Consider the following 24,497-nt stretch of genomic DNA (forward strand, 5'->3'; position numbering starts at 1 on the left):
AAGGTAGTTGGGGAGAGTAAATAAGATATTAATTTGTCATTATTTTTATAGGTTGATGGTGAACTGCAATTAGCGCCCGGATTTATATCTCCCCCTAATTCTGATTATATTGGCTATCATCAATACATAGACGATTTCCTACCTGAAGAGACTCCATATCTATACGGTCTTCATCCTAATGCAGAAATTGGATATTTAACAACTGTATCAGAACGTCTCTTCAAGGTATTATATTTTATTTAACTTGTTTCCGTTCCTTCTATTCTCGTAAGTATCTTTCTAATTGACGTATATGTTTTTGTCACAAGGTCGTGTTCGAAATGCAGCCAAGGGACAGCGGTGCTCAGGCCGGCGGAGGCGCTACTAAAGAAGAATTGGTATTTGTGAATTTGTCGTAGCTAGCGTTAAGTTGTACAACAGTATTTTGGTTATGTATAGCGATACATAACCAAAAATTTAAATTAAATAAACCACACACCTATTTTTTGAAACTACTCTGAAAATTATCGTGTAATTTCCCTAAAATGTGAACGAAAAGCATAGTTCCTGAGCTTTTAAAACATCACGATTACCAAGTTGGAGTATTTTTTGAAATGAATAAAGTAATGAAAAATTTCATAGGTACGCTACATGCTAGACGACATCTTAGACCGGGTCCCCGAGCCCTTCAATCTACAAGAGCTGATGGGAAAGGTGGAAGAGCTGACTCCTTATACGATTGTCGCTCTGCAGGAGTGTGAACGTATGAACCGATTGATGGGTGAAATCAGACGATCGCTGAAAGAGTTGGAGCTTGGTTTGAAGGTGAAGTCATGATTTTGATTCTTTGAGTTTACCGACAGTATGGTACAGTCCATCAAGCGTTCTGCAGAAATAACTCAATAACTTGTTATTTAGAAGTAATTTACCGCCGTAATGGGGGCAGTATTAAAGTCTTCCGCGGTAGCTCCCCTACCTTGCTATATTTCTATCTCAGGCGTTCTATCTCAGACGGGGATCAGTATGCTTAGTGCGAGTTTTTTTACTTTCTCGATAGGTACCGTAAAAGCTAGCCCAATTCTGTATGCAGTTGGAACAGCGCCCCTAGCGGCAAGCGTAGGCAAACGATTCCATACAAATATGAGCTAACTTTTACGCTATCGAGAACGTTAAAAAACTCGCACTAAGCACACAGGCGTCGGATGAGAGTACAGGGGAGTCGTTTAGTGGGTGGGATTCAGTCATTTTCGCCCAACGAGTAGCGCATACCCCACGCATCCCCAGTCGCGAAAAAAAAAACTAAAGAAGACGAAGAAGTATTAAAAAGTCTTCTGATGTTTTAATGTCCTCTTATGTCAGTAAAGTGGCTTATTTTTGAGATAAGAATGAAATTACGTTTGATCCTTCGCGTTAGAAATAAGAACTATATTTGTACGCTCCCGTTAGGATTTGCAACATAACTCATACTCTATCACTAGTACTCCAGATAGAAGCTTAAGATAATATTTGTTCTATTCGAACCTATAATCGGAAAATGGTAGCAGAGACGGAGTTTGGATATCTTCTGTATAATAATCTGGATTGTTTTCAACTGATGCGGTTATCTACACTATAAACACTATTATTTAACGGACTCTAAACACGACTTTCTCTTTATATCCTACCCGCAGTCCACCCGTGATCATGGTCCTTGCAGCCGAATCGAAATTTTGGGAACCCATTAAAACTAAAAATCGTAGCCAGAATCCGTTTTAAACATTATTTATAATAGTAGTCTGAACTCGAACAGAATATCATCATCTAAGACCCTCTGACCTGACTTTGATACGCGTTATCAACGATTGGCTCACCCATTGACAAATTTTAATGCAAGAACAGTATTATATTTCTTGGTAAGCTGGTGTTGATTATTTGTTTCGACCCAGGGTGAACTCACAATCAGCAATGACATGGAAAAGCTAATGGAGTCACTGTTCATGGACAATGTCCCGGACTCGTGGACCAAGCTTGCGTATCCCAGTCTACTGGGCTTGGCGGCGTGGTTCTCGGATCTGTGCCTGCGTTTGACTGAATTGGAGAATTGGTCCGGTGACTTTAATGTACGTTTAGTCTTACTAACAAAATTATAAATTTGGAAGTTTTCTAGAGTTAAGTAATTTAGAATGTGCCGTTGAGCAGTAATGTTACCGGTTATTTGTTTTTTATTTTTTTTTTATTGCTTAGATGTGTGGACGAGCTCACAGCTCCCTGGTGTTAAGTGGTTACCGGAGCCCATATACATCTACAACGTAAATGCCGCCACCCACTTTGAGATATGAGTTCATAGGTCTCAGTATAGTTACAACGGCTCCCCACCCTTCAAACCGCAAAGCATTACTACTTGACGGCAGAAATAGGTAGGGTGGTGGTACCTACCCGTGCGGACTCACAAGAAGTCCTACCACCAGGACCTATTTAAATTTCCAGCTAAATATGACGATTTTTGTTGTTGATTTCATTGTTGTAATCTATTTTAGCTGCCACCTGCAGTGTGGTTAGCAGGGTTCTTCAACCCGCAGTCGTTCCTGACCGCTATCATGCAACAGACAGCCCGAAAAAATGAGTGGCCTCTAGACAAGATGTGTCTCAACTGCGACGTCACTAAGAAGAGCCGACAAGACTTCAAGTAAGCACCATAGTTCAATCGTAGAAAAGTTAGCTTTATTTCACAGAGTTCGAACTATTTTCATAGCGAAATTAATCAAAATCGATTCAGTGGCCTGAACCACACAATTCTTAAAATCAAATTAATCTTTTTCTGTCGCAATTTTAGAATATACCGTAGATACCCAGCCTACCAAATATAAAGTTCTCTAAAATACCGAGAAATTGGCTGCATGAAGAAACTTATTACGCGTTAATATTTTACTAGGTTTAGAGATTTTATTTAATTACATACGCCATGTCATTCTTATATCGTCGTGCCCCTAAACAATAGGTCACCCGGTGTAATCGTAACGAGCGGTGTTCATATCTCACCAGCGCGGCAGCGGGTACACAAATCTCTACTAAAATACTAAAATAACACTAATACAGGTACTAAAGTCACGTTCACGAATGACTCCAAGGATAAATGAGTATAAAAATATAATTTTCGTGATACTATTTAATTGAGTCATAGGCCATACATAATCCTCCTGGCTGAGCCCATGCTCGCCCAACTGTCCTAATGAAACTAGAAAGGCCTCCAGGCCAACAGTAATATTTCCTTTCTAAAAAAATAAAAATCTCAACGTAGGTGGCGACCTTAACGTCGCAATTGGTTTGGCCTCCAGTAACCAGCTTGGACCCTTATCCCATAATAGCCGTGGAAGTCATTTATGAACACGTATTAGGCGAAAAATACGCTTATGACCTTTGATCAATAATAGTCCATTATTGATCGAAGCCTATGACGTAAAATATTTCAGTGCGCCACCCCGCGAAGGTGCAAACGTGCACGGTCTGTACATGGAGGGCGCTCGCTGGGACACGGCCACCGGCGGCATCGTCGAGTCCCGCATGATGGAGCTCTTCCCCATGATGCCAGTCATTTACGTCAAGGCCGTCACACAGGACAAACAAGACACCAGGAACGTTTACGAATGTCCCGTTTATAAGATACGGTGAGACTTCGTTTTTGTATGCCGGAGTTTGAATCTCTGCTAGCAAATAAAAAGATATTTTCGAATAAAACTGAGCACACGATTACAGGAAGATTCCTGTAGTAGTAGTAGTAGATACTAAAACAGGTATAGCAGGACATGTATATTTAATGTAAGCATAGATAGTCTGCATTGTAGTTGTTCACAACGTTCAATTTTAATTTTTTTATTGCTTAGATGGTTGGACGAGCTCACAGCTCACCTGGTGTTAAGTGGTTACTGGAGCTCATAGACATCTACAACGTAAATGCGCCACCCACCTCGAGATATAAGTTCTAAGATCTCAGTAAAGTTACAACGGCTACCCCACCCTTCGAACCGAAACGCATTACTGCTTCACGGCGGAAATAGGCGGGGTGGTACCTACCCGTGCAGACTCCCAAGAGGTCCTACCACCAGTGAATACATACGGTAATGTTGCTGATCGAGATGTAAATCACTTTATTATGTGTATCTCTTAAAAATAGAAATGTCATTTGCTTGTTGTTTATGTATTTCATTTTGCTTGTCGTTTAAGCATTTGATAAAAAATTAAAGTGTATTGTTTTTGTAGCATGCGAGGACCTACTTTCGTGTGGACATTCAACTTGAAGACAAAAGATAAGCCCACGCGCTGGACACTGGCGGGCGTCGCCTTACTGCTCGGAGTGTAAACTATAGTCTTCTTAGAAAATATTATCTTTGTAATGTTTAAACTTATTTAAAATAAACTGTAATGCAATACTTCCACACTTGCTTTTTTTTCACTTTTATTTTGAAAACAAAACGACATTCTACATTACGACTGTTTTTCCTACCCATGCTGCTAGCCTTGAGAGACTATATCAGCGTTACCCTAGCGTATAGGTGAGCTCTCGGGGCTCAAACCAGAAGGTTTTGCTAACACTGGCCTTAGCAAGAGCAGTGCTTCGCAGTGTGTACATATGCGTTCCGTGTGAAACGTGTCACCTTGGCCTAGCCTGCCTCTGATGAGCTATGAATGTTGAATGACAATGGTTTTGAATCCGTTGAACTTCGTTATGCAAAGTGTCCCCAACGCAACGATCGTGATTCCGCGATTCCCTTCTGACCCAAAAAGGAAAGGGAGTGGGATCTCCAAAATAATACATTTTATAGGAAATATCTACATTTAATAATTATCAAGTATTTTGTCGTTCAGTGCAGGTAACAACGGACAATGAAACATTTCACTAGTGCTTATAAAATTGATTCAGGAAGACTACACATTGCAATGCGTCACCGTTGTTTCTACTATGTTATGTAAACAATTCATGTTTTTCTATACAAAAATAAATGTTCTATACCGGACGGATTTTTTCAGTCAAAGCTAAATTTTTCAACTCTTGTGGCAGTTCTATGCTTTCCAAGTTACTTAGCCACTTTTATTCTTAATTTTTCCTTTCGGTGAACTTTGATCATTATCAGAAGGAGTTTCGGAGCCTTTCACGGTAAATGTTACGTAATATCTTTTATTTTTGTCTAGTTTTTCTGCTGGTAAAGCAATTAATTGTTTTTCTGTCCCATTAGAAACTTCTAAAGTAACGTGAGCTCTACTCGTTGCAGTAGGAGGCTTCGAGTTGATTTTAGGAAGAAACCCTTTAGATTTTGTTGTCACACCAGTAGTTGAGGGTTTTGGCATAGTGTGGTGATCCCATTTATATGGTACTAAAAATAATAAAAGTACATAATTAGCTTTAGTTAAATAAATTATCAAGTAACTCATTAGTTTTACTTACAATAAGAAGCACACGGTATTCCAGTGTACGCATGAATCGCATGAAAGCATCTATGCGTTTTGCTGGTGCATAAACATGGATTGTCAGGAATTGCAGTCATCTTATACAGTTCGCTCTCGCCATAGTCGAAATCAAAAGGTTTCTCGGGCAAATTATCTAAATGTTTTTTACCACTTTTTTGTAACTTTCTGAGGCTTTCATAAAGAAATTTTTCAAAACTGCTAAAGGAATAATCAGGATTGTTGTAAGACCCCAGTCCAACGCTTGCTAGGCTTGATTTGTTATACTCGTCTATTGCCCTTTTGACCAAAACTGCTTCGTTTGTTTTACTTGTTCTTATTTGTAAACGTTTTAACTCTAATAGATGTTGAAATATTTTTCTTTCACAATAATATCTATAAATTAGTGTAATCGATAAGTTTCACAAATTAATATATCGTTATGGTTATGGTTACTCAGATAATTACTTACCTTCTCATATTTGTTTGAATTCGTTGCGTAACGGATTTCATATCGACGGCACATTTATCTCCGGGCTTACGAATAGGGATTCTACTATCGGATTTCCCAGAATATTTACCGCTTGCATTTCGTTGACGATAATAAGCTGCGAGTCGGGGACTAACAATACGACGTTGCAATGCTCTTGGACTAGGTTCAAACCCAGAGTCCATCATTCCGCTTGATTCATAACCTCGCTCCGAAACCTCGCTTTTTGAACGAATGGTTGTCCTACTTTTTGCCCGACCCTTTTTCCTAAATTTTTTCCTTCGACCGTTTGCTTCAGTTTGACTATAAATTTCATTGTCGCTTATACTAGCAACTCTTCCATTTATACTTGCATCTTTTGATAATTTGCTTCCAAAACACATATCCTTTTCATCTTCAATGTCATTTTGCATGTCTAATGATTTCATAATGTCAGAGGTGTCCTCTACACCTATTTCAGCAAGTACTTTGTAGCTTTCTGTTTCATAAATACTATTTGATCTGCTGATTACTTGACTATCTCTAGATGCTTTTCTACTTTGCTTAGGCGTTAAAGGTAAATTCACATCGTATTCTTCTGAGACAGTATCCATAATAACCTGTTGCAACGCACGTTCACTATTAGAGCTATCTTTAAGAATCGATACAAGACCTTTCTCTGTGGTGGAATAATTTTCTGTACTGCTTCCAGTCGTGGAGCTAAACTCTTTTCGTTTTTCATCAGTGGCTTTCATAGCTTCAGCACCATTTTCTTTTTGTTCACTTTTTGAAACATCTGTTTTCTGTTGTTCAACTGTATGATCAACTTCTTCTCCCATGAGATTGTGACCCGCAACAGGTGAGCTACCTCTATCGTGAGATGCTGATTTATCGACACTAGACTCATTTGAGATATTTTTTAAATCATCGAATGTTTCTTGACTTTTATTATAAGCCTCATCAGGAGTAGAGAGTATTTGAAATGAACGCTGTGGTGTATGTTGTGTAGCTTCTATAGTAGAAATGCATTCAGATTCACCCGTTTTTAAATTTGTGGCAGCACTTATATCACCTTTGCTAGAATCTTGTGAATCCTTGCTTAGTTTTTCTTCAAGTTCTTTATCATCAGATTGGTTCTGTTCCAATTCTGGCATTGTATTGTTTTCGCTCAATGTTCCTTGACTTTCAATATTAGTGGATGATCGATTCTCTGTGATACTTGTTGTAGAATTATCAAGTTTAATTTCTTCTTTTTGAGTATCAACTAATAACTCCGACTCGTTGTTTACAGCTTGCGAATCTTCGGCAGCTTTTACTATGTCTAAAGATTCAGTTTCTTTCTGCAAGCTGTTTTCAGTTTTAGCTTCTGCTGATACCACAGGTATGTTAGCCGTTTCAATTGATACATTATTTGAAGAATCTACTGTTACAGTTATTTCTGAATTGCCTTGTTGACTAGATTCACGTTCCATGTGAATTTGAGCTTCTGTGACAACCATATTTGTTTTAATTGATACAGTATCTGTTTCGGTTTCACTCAGTGTCTTTGTCTTGTGCATCTCAAATTCACATTTTTCAATATAATTTTTCAAGGTAGTTTCTGTTACATTTGCTATTTCTTCCTTTTTTTCGTGAGTTTGTGAATTATCTACACTCGTTTGATTGTATTTGATTATGTTAATACTTTGCTTCTCTTCATCGTTTTCTATGTGGATTGAAGTTTTTTTGCCTTTACGTTTCGTGTTCCTTCTTTCGGTAGATTCAGAACTACTACTATCCGACGAAGAACTTTTTCTTTTCTTGTTTCTCTTACGGTGTCGCTTAGTTTTTTTTCTATGCAAAGAGCTCGTTGTTGTGTCTGAAGAGCTTTCTGAATCTGATCTATAATATCTACGGTGATGTTTTGCGTTATTCTTGTGTTTTCTCGAGGGTTCACTCCTCGATCTGCTTTTTTTGGGGCGCCTGTAACTTCGTTCGTAATGCGTTCTTTTACTTTTGCCATCTAAATCACTATCATAGCCATCGCTAAAACTTTTTTGACAGTACATTAACCTCTTTCTCCTTTCACAATATTTATCAGCATATCTGTGTTCACGTTTTTTTTTTGTGACTTTTCTATCATCAGATGAAATAGTGCTCATAGAATCACTGTCACTGTTATCCTTTATTCGCCTGCGCTCAACTACAGGACTGGAAAGTTCGACAACTTCTCTTTTCTCTATTCTTATTCTATCACGAACGTCTATTTTAGTACTCGTGACTTTTCGTGTAGGTAATCCTGTTATAGGCGCACCATCAATCATAATTTGAGTATTAGATAACTTAGAGGCAGGCAAACCTCCATGCATCTGTAAATATTTTGCAGTTGAACGATGCCCACGAGACGTGGCGCAATCGAGAGCCGTGATCGGTTCATTCTTAGATGATCTTGCAACTAAATTAACATCCACACCTCGATCTAATAACAGACGACAAAGGTCTGCGTTGTCAGTGGCAGCGGCTATGTGCAGTGGTGTTCGACCTTCGTGATTAGTTGCATTTACTTGGGAAGGTCTGCCATCTAACAGCCATTTGACCAGTTCCCTTCTTCCAGATGCGACAGCTTCGTGTAAAGGTAGATCACCTTTAGAATTTCTAAGCCACAAGTTTGCACCCCGTGCTCCTAGAATAAATAATACGTTTTATTAACCAACAGCGCTCAGTTCCTATTTACATGTTTGCATTGATATACTTTGGTTTTACCTACCAAGTATACGGACAGTTTCTATTTGACCTTTAGCAGCAGCAGTATGAGCTGGACTGCGGCCTTTTCTGTCTTGTCGATGAGCGTCAGCGCCATGCTGCAACAACGCTGCCGTGGCGTCAGCGTGTCCGAGCGCCGCAGCATAATGGAGTGGCGTACAGCCGTGTGAATCAGAAACATCGACACGTGCTCCACACAGACCTATCAGAGTTTCTAGAGCTTCGGTGTGTCCGCGTGCTGCTGCACAGTGCAAAGCAGTCAAACCATCTCTGTAAAAAACGGAGAAGAACTAATATCGATTCTTAAAGTGTTGTTTACAATTCAAGGTATAAAGTCAAAAGTACCTGTCAGAGTCATCAACCTTGGCTCCAGCTTGATGTAAGGCGAGAACAGCTGCTGCTGATCCTGCGGAAGCCGCCCATAATAAGGGCGTACGTCCATCAGCATCTCTAACATCTACTTTAGCTCCTCCTTCTCTGATTAAAGCTCGCAAAATTTCTAATGCAGCCCCTCTACTCTGTTAAAAAAATTATCTTATATCTTCTATAGGTGTTGAGAGTTACATTACGTTTTTGTACGTTTAGAACTTTACCTGGTGATCAGTAGCTGCTGGAGCCCCGCACATTTGTGCGGCGTAGTGCAATGGGTATCCGCCGTGCTGGTCCGGTGTAGCCGCGTCAGCCCCCGACGCTAGTACAGCTCGTAATGCACCGACTTCACCACAAACTGACAACAATATACGAAAACTGCTACATTTAGCTTTTGGTTTAGAGGAGTTTGGTTGGCACATTTTAAGGCCGCTTTTGCTATCACTAGCTAACTGGTATTTAATATTTTATAATTCGTTGCTTAATTTAATAATATCACTATATATATATACGTATATATACGGAACATTACTAGTAATTACATAATACTTGATTAAAGTATTCTTGTGTATCAGTATCATTTTATCAATAGTATCATTTTGATAATACTTTAGCGATACTTAATGTCGCATAAACTATTCTCTAAGAACTGTATAGTCTTAGGTATCTCATTGAATTTTTGCCTTAATTTTTAATAGTGTTAAACGTATAAAGTTCATGACGAATCATCTATTGTTATATCAGTTTTAATTACGATTCCAAGTAGACGCTTTTACTGCACGCTATTACTTGTAGTATCTGATAGAAATGGTTGAATGTGGTGTATGCCATACTATTGGAAATGGAGATTGGTTGTTGCGCTCAAATTTTATGAATTATAGAATGCTTACAGCATTAAAAGAGTTATAAAAGTACTGTACAGTAGAAGTGTTTCCGCTTTGATTGTTGTCAAATTTCCCAAGCGTTGCTATGTTAAACGAATTTTAAAATAAATAAGGAACGAGTGGCGTAGATTCAGCGAGTGGCACTGTTATATATTCTTAATGTACCTAAAAATGCAACATAAGGTCACGACGTAATGCAGCTAGTAGAGTAAGATCCCAGGGCCCCCAGACGTCACGTATTTCCTGACGAACGAAATGTGGCCGATTGCGTAGTGTTAGTATGTACTAAGAATGCATGCCTACCTGCTACCTTGCTTAGACGGCCAATTTTCAGGTATCAGGTACTCAAGGTACATAAAATCATGACCTACTTCACGTATTTTCTGAAAGCTGATTTTTACGTATATTTTAGGCAATATCCTTAAAAATAAGTCGCCAGTACTCCCAGACACTTTCCGTCGGCCGAATTGCTTTGCAGACGCTTTAAAGCTCCCAAAATAATGACCTAACTTCACGTGAATTCTGATTTTTATATATGTCCACCAGACAACTATTTTAAAACCTCTTACAAAAAGACAGACCGATCCAAGGGGCCAATCATCCCCTAAATTCAATTTAATACCTCTGTGGGTAAGTAAGAGCGCGAGGGCATTATCCACGCGCAGAGACTGAGTGAGACATGTATTAGGATATATTGACTTCTCTGTCTCTCTGTCTCTCTATCTCTCTCTTACAGTTGATTCATATCAATTAAATATTAATATTAAAAGAAAATCAGTTAAAAATTAAATAATCAGGTAAAGAATTAAAAATTAATTTGTAAAAAAATGGGATCTTGGACTATTAGTTAGGTTGCCGAAAGATCACGCAGTTGAATTCTAACCGCGCTCCCGGTGACACTTGCCCCAAATAATTTCAATTGTCAGTTACAAATGTTTTAATTATTAGAATTAAATAAACTTCTTTTTTTTAAAAAGCTTTTCTTAATGTCCTCGTAACAGTACGTATTAGCAGTAGCATGCTAATTGATAACAATTTCAATGTTTAACCACAAATCTGAGAATTGTTTTTCTATGAATATAACGTGACCTTTAACACTAAACCTGAATGTCCTAGCTAAATATCACGAACGTTAATAAACAATATATACCAAGGTCTTAACCTTGCCAGTCACTCAATAACGGACGCCGGACTACCCCCACGTTCCCCCTTGATTCCGCTGGCCACTAGAAAATGACAACATTATACTGCAGTATTTCAATAGTACCTTAACTATTACATACGGTTAAATATTATATAAGTGAACACTGAAAATTTAACATTTGGAAGTTTTTGATGTCAAAACGTTTATTACTGTGTGTGTAGTGTGGGTTTCTTCCTAATTTTATCTTCATACAATTCTATTTAATACATTTCCTACTATTAGAAACCAAGTGTTACTTCTCTGATTATTTAAGAAACATCGACTTCTTGAAACTACTCGCGTACTACCTATCACCGCTTTGATGGTATGACAGAGACCTTCAATGGAATGCCAACAACAATAATAACAAAGTCGCAAGTTTCATCACAAAGAAATGAATGGCTTAGGAACGTATAAACATTTATATTTTTTAGATTAAATTTACACTACGTCAACACTAAGTCATGCTGGTTCAAGTTGCGTTATGGGTATTTAAAACACAACACAAGTACCTACTATAAAATGTATGGGAAGCCCCGATTTCTCAAAATACTGCGCACGATATCTCGATATCTGTAATCTTTATCGATTGCAACATATCAGAATGAACTCAATCTCATCGGTTTCACTTGGTAACTTTCTCCGTTTTCGATGGGCATACTTTGTATATATGTATGTATACCTAAGTGAAATGAAATCAAGTCACGAAATAACTGGACGCGATCCATTTTCTGACGGAATAAATGGTGTCCAACGAACGAACACGAAACGTGACGAAACCAAAAACAAAAAAAACGAAACTGTGATCTTGACACACCGAAGTATCCATTCTACACACTACTCATTGATGAAATTTCGTGTCACCACTTAACCTAAAGATTAGATTGATACAAAGTACTTTCGTAACGTTCAAAATCACAGTTGCTCAAATTGCGCGTTCTAATTAAAACTGATTTTTAATCTTTCCCAACCTAGGACTCACAGACAAAATCACTGATGGGCAGGGCTTCACAATCGGAGTATTATAACCTAACAGCAAATACGTTTTTTTTTTATTGCCCTTGTAGGCAGACGAGCACACGGCCCACCTGATGGTGAAGGGTTACCGTCGCCCATGGACTTCAGCAATACCAGGGGCAGAGTCAAGCCGCTGCCTATCATTGTGCCATTAGTTGTAAAATTACGTACCTATTAATTCTTAATTTAAATAAAGAAGAGTGGATATGTAGGGGCACGCCCACATAAAACACGCGGTGACGTAATGAAACGCTACGCGCCTTTATCCTAGCGTAGATAGAAGATACTAAAATGGACCTGATAATGCAAAGCGAAATCCGAAAACTGAATCAGAGATATGTATTTTCACTCGGCGAATACTTCTTTATGACTCAATAGATAATAATCGATGGGTAGAAAGTGAAGGCAGAAGAAGTGACTAATTGGTCGCGTGTCTGCGCTCCGTCAACCACAGCCCGCGCCCGTTGCGGTGATATCCGACAAGGCAACACATCGCTCAGTGACACCGTTTAGATAACGATTCTCTTCAGTTTACCACAAATAGAATCGTAAGCGGCTTGCGGTTTGATCGTTTTGATGAACTATTCAAAGTGCTTGCGTTACAATGGATTTGGAAATACTAATTGATTGAAATCTACTACGTTATTGTTCGGATGATGAAAACAACACAGCAGCAAGCAACATGTATGATAAAAAAAAATAGAGGACACTAATCTTTGTTTATTCGATAAGAGGTATACGATCGCAGCCACTTATCGCTATGGCTACTGCATTCCCTATAACTTATCCGTTGTTTTCCAAATTATTTCTGCTCCTCCAATTTTACTGGTAGTATAGTATCTCACGTGTCGATAAGCTCGGTTGCGCTGGAATAGCATCTCAAGACCACCAGCTTATGTAGGAAATAATTCAGGTGCGAGGAAACCATACGTGAGTGCGTGGTCTGATTTGCATATATGTATGACAATTCCATTTTTCTATTGCCTAAATGGATGGAGTTCTCGGCCCACCTGGGTTTAAGTGGTTATCTGAGCCCATAGCAGCAACAACGTAAATGCCATCACCCACCCTGAGACATAAAATCTAAGTCTTCACATTTCAAACCGAAATACATTACTGCTTCACGGCAGACATAACCGAGGTGGTGGTAACTGTCCGTGCGAGTTCATAAGACGCCCTACCACCAGTTTCGCCTATTATCTTAAGACATAGATAAGTGCGATGGTATAGTAAATGTGTCCCATTTTTCCCGCAAGACGAAAGTCATACCTAGCCCATGCATCAGCCCGCTGAGTTTCTCGCCAAATATTCTCAGCGGGTCGCGATTCGATAACAGAATCATTCGCGAAGCAGTTGCTCTTGAGTTGTTAGGTCTCCTTTGGAGGCGCTCGGATAGCTGTTAGCAAATCCCACCCATCCTGGCTGAGCCTTTGCTCGCCCACCTGTCCTGGTGAAACTGGAAAGGCCTCAGGGCCACCAGTAATCCCTCATTAGTAAAAAAAACGAAGGCGATATTGAAAAGGGTTTATTGCATCGTTCGTGCAACCTCTGAAATTATTTGTTTCGACTACTCAAAATTTGAGATAAAAAAATAAATATATTGAACCTACCGGTCGCCCAGTGAACAACGGTATGTTGCTCGTCGTCCGTCGCGTTGACGTCAGCGCCGGCGGCAAGCAGCGTCTGCACGAGCGGAACGTTTCCGTGAACAACGGCGAGGTGGAGCGGTGTGAGTCCGTCGGCGTCGCGGGCTTTGGCAAGCGCTGGCGCTGCCATGAGCACGCGGTCCGCACAAGCCGCCCTCGCCGCTTGACTCGCGCCCGCCCCGCTAGACGCGCAGTAGTGCAACGCGCAACGCAGGCCGCGGTCACGAACACGCACAGACGATGGCTACTCATAACAAATAATAGATATAAAAATGAATTGCTGTTCGTTAGTCTCGCTAAAACTGGAGAACGGCTTGACCGATTTGGCTAATTTTGGTCTTGATTTATTTATGGAAGTCCAGAGAAGGTTCAAAAGGTAGATAAATATGAAAATGCTCGGAATTAAATAAAAATAACAATTTTGTTTTTCCTTTGATGTGTCCCCCGTCGGACAGATTCCTTTTGTTTGTTTTAAGTTTATTTTATACAAAAGTTTAAGTCTTTTATTTATCGATTCAGGCACTACGAAGTCTGCCGGGTCAGCTAGTAACAAATAAACGTAATATCATAAGGACTAACAACTTAAGAATTTCATTAAAACAATGGTACAGGTACAAAAGAAATACGTAATACGATTTCTATAGTAACACGTATTGACGACGATGAATGCTAAACGAAATATATTTAAAGTCTTGCTGTTCAATTTATTGTATTGTGTTTGTAAAGAAAGTAATTTATGAATGAAAACGAACAAAATAAAAAAAATTGTAATTTTATTAGTTCAAAACTTCAATAACAAACGATAATTAATTATGTTCAAAGCAAATACACGTGAAACAGACACGTGTGTGGAGAACGCTCCCTTTCAATTGATGTCGATTTACATAATAATATATTGATTGACTGGCACCCCACGTTCTATCGTGTTCCCTTTGTTATTATTGTTTCAAAGAATGTTATATACGCACATACACATATCACAATTTTGAACGAATAATTCAAGGAACTACTAAACTAAATTTAATTAAAGATAAAACGGAAACGAAATGCTTCGCATCAGAAATTGTGGGGATGAAGAAAGATAGTGCCAATGTTCGATCTCAAAATACGTGTAAATCGTAACGCAGAGATATACGCTCGTCTCCAAAAAAAATTTTTAGGGTACCTATTCGTTTAATTATTATTCTTATAACAATCTCATAGTTCAAGCACAGTTTTCAAAATTGAATCAAAATAATTGATGGTCCTCGAATTTTATGAACCGTTATATACGAGCAACAGGACTTCGATAATTTCAAGATTCTGGATTAAATGGTTTTTTTTTAAATTCAGGTTGGTTTTTTTAATGTTGCCTTGTCCGTAATTATTAACTAATATCTATTTATAACCACCCTGTCATATAGAATGATCACAGCCACGATGGAATACTGAATGATGACTATTATGACCAGTGAATGAGTGGAGTGATGATAAACTCACATCCTTGTTCAGTATCTCAACGACAGTCTTGTAGTCGGCCTGTTGGCAGGCGTACATGAGCGGGGTGCAGCCGTGCGGCAACGGTGCGCTCACCTCCCCGCCTTTCTTAGATCCCTCCACTTTCTCGAGCTTGATCTTGGTACTCTTGTCCAGGAGGTCGCCCTTGTGTCGGCTCTTTGGTTTCTTTAAGATGCTCGGAATGGGTTCGCCCCTGCCGCTGGTCGCGCGCTTGTCCATAACAGAGTGCGTTAAAGATCGTCGCGTATCATGAGTCAGGGAATGGCGTGGTTGTGGTGGTTAAGGAAGCTCGCTAGGGGCGGGCTGGCGCGGAGGGCGCGAGCCGTAGACTGGCCGCAGAGTCGACGAGCTGCCCACTCGGACAGAGGTGGCAATGGGCGGCGGGCGCCACGCAACACTCGCCGACGTCAATCTAAAGCTTGCATTAATCGGGTCACAGTCTTTTGTAAGACTCGCCCTCTTGGAAAATAATATAACCCGTTACAAACATAAAATCGATTACGTTTAACACGTTACACTTATTACCATATTTAAGAACATATTTTAGTAACAATATTTTATTGAAAAATATGAATGTTATTATCTTGTTGAGCTTAATATACAACTATCGGTTTTACTGCTACTGTTGTTCGTTTTTTTCTTCTTAATTATATCACTAGCAAACGGTCTTTTGATGGTATCGGTCCTAGTTTGACCTTGGACTCGACCAAAATACCCCATCATTTTGTAGTCATTAGTGTACAGAACGAGAATTTCCAACAATATGTAAAGCTGCAAAAATAAGTAACAACTTCACTATAATTATGATTGTCGAGTTTTATGATTACCTAATCAAATATTATATACTTATGTGTTAAAACAGTAGGTATAGGTAATGATTAGACAGATGTATCTATCTGTTATTGTAAACATTATAAAAAAGTCTAGAAATTATATATTTCATGATTTTTTTGTCGTAGACTTCGGGTTCACGCTTCAAGGGCCATGGAATTTACGTTGAAATAATGTACAAGAGCTTTGATAGCACCCGGTGGAAAATGAGCTTCTCTTGCTCATTTGAAAACAGTAACTCTCCGCTTTTATACACACCTTTGCATTTATGGTAGAAATTAAAGTTAATCTTTGTCCGTTTCTTTTTCAAATTTGTTCAAGTGCATGTCACTTACCTACGTAACAATGACTACCTACAAAGTAAATATAGAAGATGACTTGATTTCAAGAAGAATATTATCATTATAAATACTATGCGAATATAATAATATTACATGATATCCATTTGAGTACCTACATTTTTAAATTTATTGATTTCTTAGATAAATGAACGAGCCCAAAACCCACCTGATGCTAAATGGTTATCGGAGCCCGTAAACATCAACAATGCAAATGTTGCCACCCACCTTGAAATGCGAGTAAAAATCTCAGTTTTAGGTACTGTACAGTGGTTTCCTCGTCCTTCAAACAGAAACCCATTACTGCTTCCCGGGAGAAATGGCAGCGCCATGCATCGCTGGTTCCTACTCCTGCTGTCTAACAACATGCCCTACCACCAATAATTACACAAACTATAAATTTTACGTTATCTATTTTGATTATACGATGTTATTCTTACATCTGGGAATTTTCAATTATAATTGTGGATCTATTAACTTTATGCAATATATGGTTCATTAATTTTATACATCTACGCTTTCGTATATCCTTAAATGTAATCCAAATAATCTATATTCCATATATGTACTATATACCTAATGGTAGACGCCCGGAGCGATGTCTGACGTAACCTCGACACGCTACAACAGCGATGGTAATCACAGTAACATAATTTACTACTTCCAACAAAATTATGCGGAGATGATTTCAGCCTTGGTACATTTCCGATAAATGTTAGTACTAGCGCTAAGATTTTTTTTTTTAATTGCTTAGGTTGGTGGACGAGCTCACAGCCCACCTGATGGTAAGTGGTTACTGGAGCCCATAGACATCTATAACGTAAATGCGCCACACACCTTGAGATATAAGTTCTAAAGTCTCAAGTATAGTTACAACGGCTGCCCCACCCTTCGAACCGAAACGCATTACTGCTTCACGGCAGAAATAGACAGGGTGGTGGTACCTACCCGCGCGGACTCACAAGAGGTCCACCACCAGTAATTACGCAAATTATAATTTTGCAGGTTTGATTTTTATTACACGATGTTATTCCTTCACCGCGGAAGTCAATCGTGAACATTTGTTGAGTACGTATTTCATACGTACGTAGATTGAATGTTCAAGGACATTTACTCAATAGATAAGTGACGGTAAGTTACCTACATGTTAAATTACAGTTACATAATATTGGCCTCGGTTAATAGAAATAATTCCTAAAACTTACATCCTAGTAATGGGTATTTACTAAATTAACGTTTTACTAGCTTTGTATAAGATCAGTAATGTTTATTCTTTTTTTCGTTTTTTTTTTATATTGATTACTACTAGACGATGAGGAAATAATTATAACTACAATATTTTAATCGAAGACACAAACAGGAAAATTCATTAGTGTGTTATTATCTAACCGCAAACATTGAAGATATATACTATAAATGTTGATTTATTTGTAGAATGTAGCTTATTATTGTAAAAACATTAAATATTGTTGAAATGGCGACAGGTCTCTGCAACAGCATGCGATCAAGGGAATAATGTACAAAACGATCTTTAGATCTGTCGTGCTGTATAGATCTGAATGTTGGGAGGCTTTTTTTTTTTTTCCTACCTAAGCTGATAGCCTTAGGGGCTATTTCAGCGTAACCCTAACGTTTGTAGGTGAGCTCACGGGGCTCAAACCTGATGACGTTGCTAACACGAACCCTAGCAAGAGCCGTGCTTCGCAGAATCTACCACCGGATTGGAAACGCGACCCACTGAGAAGATCCGGCGAGAAACTCAGTGGGTTGTGTCTGAGAGTTAATTTACTCGTCGAGCCCTTCGTCGCAAGCGACGGGTTTGACGAGAACGGTGACCGGTGCTTGAAGTACCTAAAAGCACCGTTAGTGGATCGGGAGGATCCGAGATGACGTGTGTGGGAGGCGAAAGTAAAGCATGAAAGAGGAGTGCACGCGGCAGAGATGCGAAGGTTGAGATGGATGTATGGAATGACAAGAATGGACAAAATAGGCAATGAGTACATCAGAGGAAGTGTGAAAATAGTCCCGTTGATTGACAAATTAAAGAGCGGACGGTTAGCGTGGTATGGATATGTGATCAGATGCCTGTCACTAGGAGATGTATGGAAATGGTAGTGCAAGGTAGAGGGGGAAGAGGTCGACCGAAGAAGACATGCATGGAATATGTGAATGACGATATGAGAGAGAGAGAGGATTGAGTGTTGAGATGACGGCTGATAGAAGAGAATGGAATAGAAAAATTCGTTGTGCCGACCCCACCTAGTGGGATAAGGTGGAGACAAAGAAGAAGATTAAATATTGTTTAAAATATACGTAATTTTGTAATTAACTGTTTTTAAAATACATAAACAATTTGCTCATATTTCTTATCAAACTTAAATGAAATTTTACGCCACTCCATTATGAATTAGATGGTTAAATATTCTTAAATTATAATTCATTATTCATTACTAAAGTATCCCCGGTTTCATAAGATTTTAATTTGTAATTCAAAAACTATTACAGTCTAATTTGTAATGGTAACGATGCATTTTCCCGCGTTAAAGAGCTCTTATGTCATGTTCTCGTCCATAAGCTGTCAGTTGATGTACATATATAATACTAAATGCGCCCACGGCTACGCCCACAACAAAATGCAATTTTATATTAAACGATAAAAGCTATAAGATGATGATTGAAGCTAACTACAGAAGATAATTTTAGGTGAACAAACATGGACACATACCTACATTCTTTTACATAGTGACCTAGGGTTAAAAATCACTGCCACCAGCGCCACTTATCCAGCACTAGTAACTAACTATTCTCGTCGAAATGGTCATGTTACCCCTTACATGTGTGCTAAGTTTCATATTAATCTGGCATACATTCATTCATTCACACATACATTCTCTTTTATTTATATATGGAGATTATAGATCCATAAGTACATAAAATCACGAACCAGCGAATAAGATGTCATAGTTATTTATATATAGCTTTTTTTTTTTTTTTATGATTGAAAGTTTACTGGTGGCCCGAAGGCCTTTCCAGTTTCACCAGGACAGGTGGGCGAGCAAAGGCTCAGCCAAGAGGGGTGGGATTTGCTAACAACTGCCCGAGCGCCTCCGAAGGAGACCTAACAACTCAAGAGCAATAGTTTCGCGAATGAATCTACTACCGGATCGGAATCGCGACCCGCTGAGAAGATCCGGCGAGAAACTCAGCGGGCTGATGCATGGGTTAGGTTGCACGTCGACCTCTTTGTCGAGTTCGACGAGTACGGTTACCGGGGTCCCTAAGCCTGCCCCTAATATTAGAGCTGAAGGCATCTAATGCAAAGGTTATTGGATCTGATGGATCCGTAAGGACGTGTCTAGGGCGTCGACGGTGACTGGCTCCTGCATGATCAGGATTCGGGGAGTAGTCAGCGGCGGCAACGATAAGGTGATTATCATGACGCATAGCCTTATCGAAGTATCGTTCCGACGCTGACTTCATGTATTTCCGAATTGATTCGAGGCCCAGGTCGTCGTGTAGGTCAACGTTCCTCACGAACCACGGAGCCCCAACAGCTAACCTGCAAAAGCGGGATTGTAGGGATTGGAGGGTGTCTATGTGTGTGCGGGCCGCGTGAGCGAACACCACACTCGCGTAAGTCATGACGGGCCTTATGCAAGTTTTGTAAAATGTCACCTTGTTCCGAAGGGACATTTTACTCCGCTTACAGATCATGGGGTAGAGTCTACCGAGAATAAACGCGGTACGGTCACGGACTGATTTTATATGCGGGCGGAATGTCATCGATGCATCCAGGGTAACGCCCAGGTACTTGACCTTCCTGGCCCAGGGTATGGGTTGTCTAAAGAGAGTAATCGGGGGTGTGAGATTCCTCCTCCTAATCCGGGAGGAAATCCGTGTGGAGCTTCCCCTCTGAAATAGCACCGCAGTACTTTTCGCTGGGTTGATGTCTATGCGCCATTTTCGGAACCACTGTCCTAGGGCTAGGGCTGCGCTCTGAAGCTTCTTCGCGATTAGGGACTTATTTCTACTAGAATAGTAAACAGTCGTGTCGTCGGCGAATAAAGCTAAATGGGTCGGCGGCGACCGGGGAATATCGTTGACGAATAAGCTAAATAGGAGGGGTGAGAGGACAGAGCCTTGCGGGACTCCAGCTGTGAGAGGTCGTGGGGAGGAGCGGGTTCCCTCGACTCGATATCGAAAAGAGCGGTTCGTCAAGAAGTCCCGTATGATGAGCACGAGACTATCCGGCACGCCCATGTTGAATAGTTTGAAAATCAAACCGTTGTGCCAGACTTTGTCGAACGCTTTTGCGACGTCGAAGAAGAGAGCTCCCGTGTATAACGGTTTTGGTCGATTAAGCCCCACAAGAATGTGCTCCGTGAGGCGGTGCACCTGTTGAACGCATGAGTGATTTGTACGGAATCCGAATTGTTCATCGATGAGAATGCCCTTGGATGAGACGAAATCTCTGAGGCGCTTGTAGAGCAGACGCTCATACAGCTTGCCTAGAGACATGAGGAGGCTAATCGGGCGGTAACTCGTCGGATGATTTTTTGGTTTACCGGGTTTATGTATGCCGATAACGTCCGCTTCTTTCCACACCGCGGGAAAGATACAGTTCGCCATAGCGGCATTGAAAATAGATGCCAACATCACGATGAGTTGGACGGGTCGAAGTTTAATAACGCGGTTAGATATACCGTCGGAACCGGGAGCCTTGCGAGGACGTAGGTCTTTGATCAAGTCTTTAACTTCCATCGGGGTGACGGGTGGTAACGCATCCGAGGGTGGCAAGGAGGCTCTGCGTTCTACCTCACTGTCTACTAATTCTACATGAACAGGGTCCACGGATTGAGTGCTGGGCGTGCACTGGGTTTGCAATGTATCGGCCAGCAGCTCTGCTTTTTCGTCATCATCAAAGGCCGCGAGTCGGCCTGAGGGGCCTACGAGGGGGGGCATAGTTACTACCGTATCCGATTTGAGAGTACGAGCTAAGCGGTAGTAAGACCTTTGGGAGGGCGCGAGTCCTTCTAAGAAATCAGACCATCTGGCATCTCGGACTTCGGCGATGCGAGACTTTACGTCGCGTTGTAGGGCACGCATTCGAATACGATTTTCCGCGGTAGGATACCTGTCGTAGGCGCGTATCGAGGCGTTCTTAGCTCTAAGGAGTTCCCTAATATCGTCGGACAATTTGAAGCGGTGAAGGAAGTCCTCCGCTACAACTTGTTTCGATGACCTATCTAATGTCGAGGTGATGTGTGATGTTAAGATGTCTATGGCTTCAGCGGTATCCTGAGGAGACGGGGTAGAGTCCGGGTTAAACGGGAGCGATGGTGGATCAGATTCAGCCAGGCTGGTGCCCAGCGTGTGCCAATCCACCACAGTCGTCGTGACGGGAACGGAATCGGGAGCGCGACCGAGCTTCATAACGACGGGACGGTGGTCTGAATCTAACTCTGAAACTACTTCGATCGAGTGTAAGCGCAGAGTTACGTTTTTTAATAACGCTATGTCGAGTATATCCGGGCGATGCGCGATATTTAGCGGGTAGTGAGTCGGGGTTAACGGAGCGACGATATCGAAGGCGAGATCATCGACTAACGCGTCAAGCCGCCTGCCATTCGGGGTTGTGGTGTGTGAGTTCCACCTGATGTGTTTACAATTTAGGTCGCCCGCCAGAATGACAGAGCTCCCCATACCGAGCAGCGCCTCGATATCACTGCTTAGAACGATCTTATCCGGTGGAAGATAAACGGACGCGATAACGATCGGCGCGTGTCCCGTCAGTGAGATTCGGCATACTGATGCTTCGATATTAGCGAGCGCGGGAGGATCGAGCGGGACGCAATGCAGGGCTCTTCTATAGTAAATGACGGTACCACCACCACGGGCAGAGAGCCTGTCGTTCCTGACCATGTTATAGTTCGCAATTTTAGGGTCACGGCGCGCGGGCTTAAGTAGGGTCTCCTGCACTAAAAGGATATCAATTTGATGGTCACGCAAAAAGTCAGAAACCTGATCACGTTGATTTGCGAGACCGTAAGCGTTAAAAAATCCTATCGTCACGGATAGGGGCTTTATTCTACTTATATACGCCATTGATTACCGGCGGAGTGAGGGGAGGACGTACGTATTTAATGACGCGTATACGTCGGCGTATTCCTGCACAACGGCGATAAAGTGTTGTGCAGTGGAGGCAGCGCGAATGGCGTCGCCCAAAGCGTTAACGCGCTCAAAGTTGATCGACTGAAAGAAGTCGATCGCTAAAGCGAGATTTTCGGACGCAGTCGGAGGGCAAGTCGCGGGAGAGGGACGAGTCGCGGGGGCGGGACGAATCGCGGAGGAGGGAGTTGTAGCCGTGTTCGTGTACGGCAGCGGTTTCGCCCAGGCCGAGACACTGGGCACCGCCACCGGAACGAACGCTGGCTTAGCCTGCGACGCAGAGGGTGCCGAGGCTTTGATGTCTGGGCCGGAAGCTCGGAGGCGGTTTTGGCGGGCGACGCGGCGATTTATTTTCGGGGCTCGGGGGCATCCGCGGTAATTTGCGGGGTGACCCTGTGTTCGACACAGGACGCAGCTAGGCGGTTCCGTCGCGGTTTTTTGATCGCGAGTGCATAGGGCTGTGGCGTGATCGCCTAAACATTTGACGCATCGGGGGCGCGCGTGACAGTTACGGGAAGAGTGCCCATACAATTGACAGTTATGGCACTGGCTAGGAGTGGCTTTTTTATGGGGGGCTTCGACAGCGATACCAGAGAGCCTACAGACGGTCTGTGTGTTAAAGATTTTCTTACCCTCGGGGGTAGGCTGGAGGGTGACTAGAACCATATTATATGGCTCCCTACCGCGACCAGTGTGCATACGGTGCACAGAATTCACTGGTAGGCCTTGTTCTAACAGGTCGGCTTTTACGAGCTCTACATCTAACTCTTTAGGGATTCCGCGTATTACAACGCGGAGTTCGCGCTCCTCCTGAAGCGTATAAGTGTGGAAGCTTATACGCTCCTTACGGAGGTAAGAGGTGAGGGCCCTATGGTCATCAGATGAATGCACCTTTATTTGGATGCCGTTCGCGAGGTTACGGGCATTCGTGAAATTGATATTTTTGGCCTTAAGGGCCCGGGAAACTCGATCCCAAGCTGCCTTCTCTTGAAGGATTACCGGAGGAGGGGACTGGGTTTTATTTTGTGCCACCGGACGCGGCGACGGACTGGCACGGGCTGGAGGCGCAACGGGAGTCTGGGGGCGGGGGCGCGACGCGTTCGCGGCTTTGCTAATTTTAGCGGCCGCGGGAGCTCGAGACTCCGCGGCACGCTTCTTACCCTTTGTACCAGGGTAAATCCATCCGTCGATGAGGCGGGGGCGAGGTCGACCTCCATCTCCGAGTCAGAGTCGGAGGACGAGGAGGCGGGCGCCGGTGACCTACGAGCAGGTGTTTTGGAGGGCGCGACGTAGGCCGCGGATGATCGCACAGCTGGAACGGTGGCCACGGCGGACGACGCAGCAGTTTTACTCGCCAGTATAGGCGACGCGGGAACGGCAGGCACGACGGAGGTTGCGGTGCTCGATGTAGAAGCTTTGCACGCAGGTACAGGCAACGCAGGAGCAGCGAGCACGGCGGAGTCTTCGAGAGAGCTCGCAGTGTGATTGGCCTTGAAAGCCAGAAACTCTGAGGCGAGCTGTGGATGACGAAGTCGGAGGAATTCCGCGAACACAGCATCCATGATCGCTGAGTGCCCAGGTGGGGCGGCCCCGGGTCTTGAAGACACTCGCCTTGCGGTGAGGCCCCAACTTCTCGGACCTGAGCGGTTCTATTGAACACAGGTGGCGATGCGGCACGATTACTATAGGACAAAGAAAAAACACAACAAAACGGAAACAACTAAAAGAAACAAAACAATTAAACACTTCCAGGAAAGCAGTTTGTCGGCAGATGTACCACGAACACAGAAATAACGAAAGGAAACAAAACAAATAAAAACTTCCAGGAAAAAACACTTGGTCGGCAGATGTACCACGAACACAGGCCGCGCGAACAATGGCCGGGCTAACAAAAGCCGGGCGAACAAAGGCCGGGCGATCGAGCGGTCGATGGGCACGTCCGCACGTGACGGGTGC

At 42.0% G+C, this 24,497-nt stretch overlaps 2 protein-coding genes across 2 annotated transcripts in view; one reads left to right on the forward strand and one right to left on the reverse strand.

Annotated features, from left to right (window-relative positions):
• The window catches only part of LOC101742915 (dynein beta chain, ciliary), a 39,948-nt gene extending 35,557 nt beyond the window's left edge, over positions 1-4,391 (forward strand). The window contains exons 76-82 of the mRNA XM_012689786.4: positions 52-225; positions 309-377; positions 622-804; positions 1,905-2,078; positions 2,496-2,644; positions 3,429-3,623; positions 4,216-4,391. Coding sequence (XP_012545240.3) covers positions 52-225; positions 309-377; positions 622-804; positions 1,905-2,078; positions 2,496-2,644; positions 3,429-3,623; positions 4,216-4,315 — 1,044 coding nt within the window. The 3' untranslated portion in view covers positions 4,316-4,391. The remainder of the gene's footprint in view (positions 1-51; positions 226-308; positions 378-621; positions 805-1,904; positions 2,079-2,495; positions 2,645-3,428; positions 3,624-4,215) is intronic.
• A 379-nt stretch (positions 4,392-4,770) lies between these two features.
• On the reverse strand, positions 4,771-16,974 carry LOC101742761 (ankyrin repeat domain-containing protein 12). The gene is made up of 8 exons (XM_012689925.4): positions 15,187-16,974; positions 13,672-13,951; positions 9,202-9,335; positions 8,954-9,126; positions 8,613-8,878; positions 5,870-8,528; positions 5,399-5,793; positions 4,771-5,327 (listed from the first exon to the last, which is right to left on the reverse strand). Exons 1-8 carry the CDS (start codon positions 15,421-15,423, stop codon positions 5,035-5,037), a joined length of 4,437 nt encoding a protein of 1,478 aa, XP_012545379.1. The 5' UTR covers positions 15,424-16,974; the 3' UTR covers positions 4,771-5,034.
• Between the last annotated feature and the right edge of the window lie 7,523 nt (positions 16,975-24,497).

Source organism: Bombyx mori, chromosome 25 (assembly GCF_030269925.1).
Source record: "Bombyx mori chromosome 25, ASM3026992v2".
NCBI lineage: Eukaryota > Metazoa > Arthropoda > Insecta > Lepidoptera > Bombycidae > Bombyx > Bombyx mori.

Bases quoted from the DNA above. Each gene is read 5' to 3' on its own strand.
- LOC101742761 (XM_012689925.4), bottom strand. From the start codon at position 15,423: ATGGACAAGCGCGCGACCAGCGGCAGGGGCGAACCCATTCCGAGCATC. The intron at 5,794-5,869 runs GTAAGTAATTAT...ACTAATTTATAG, and splicing joins ATTCAAACAAATATGAGAAG to ATATTATTGTGAAAGAAAAA. The intron at 5,328-5,398 runs GTAAGTAAAACT...TATTATTTTTAG, and splicing joins AATACCGTGTGCTTCTTATT to TACCATATAAATGGGATCAC.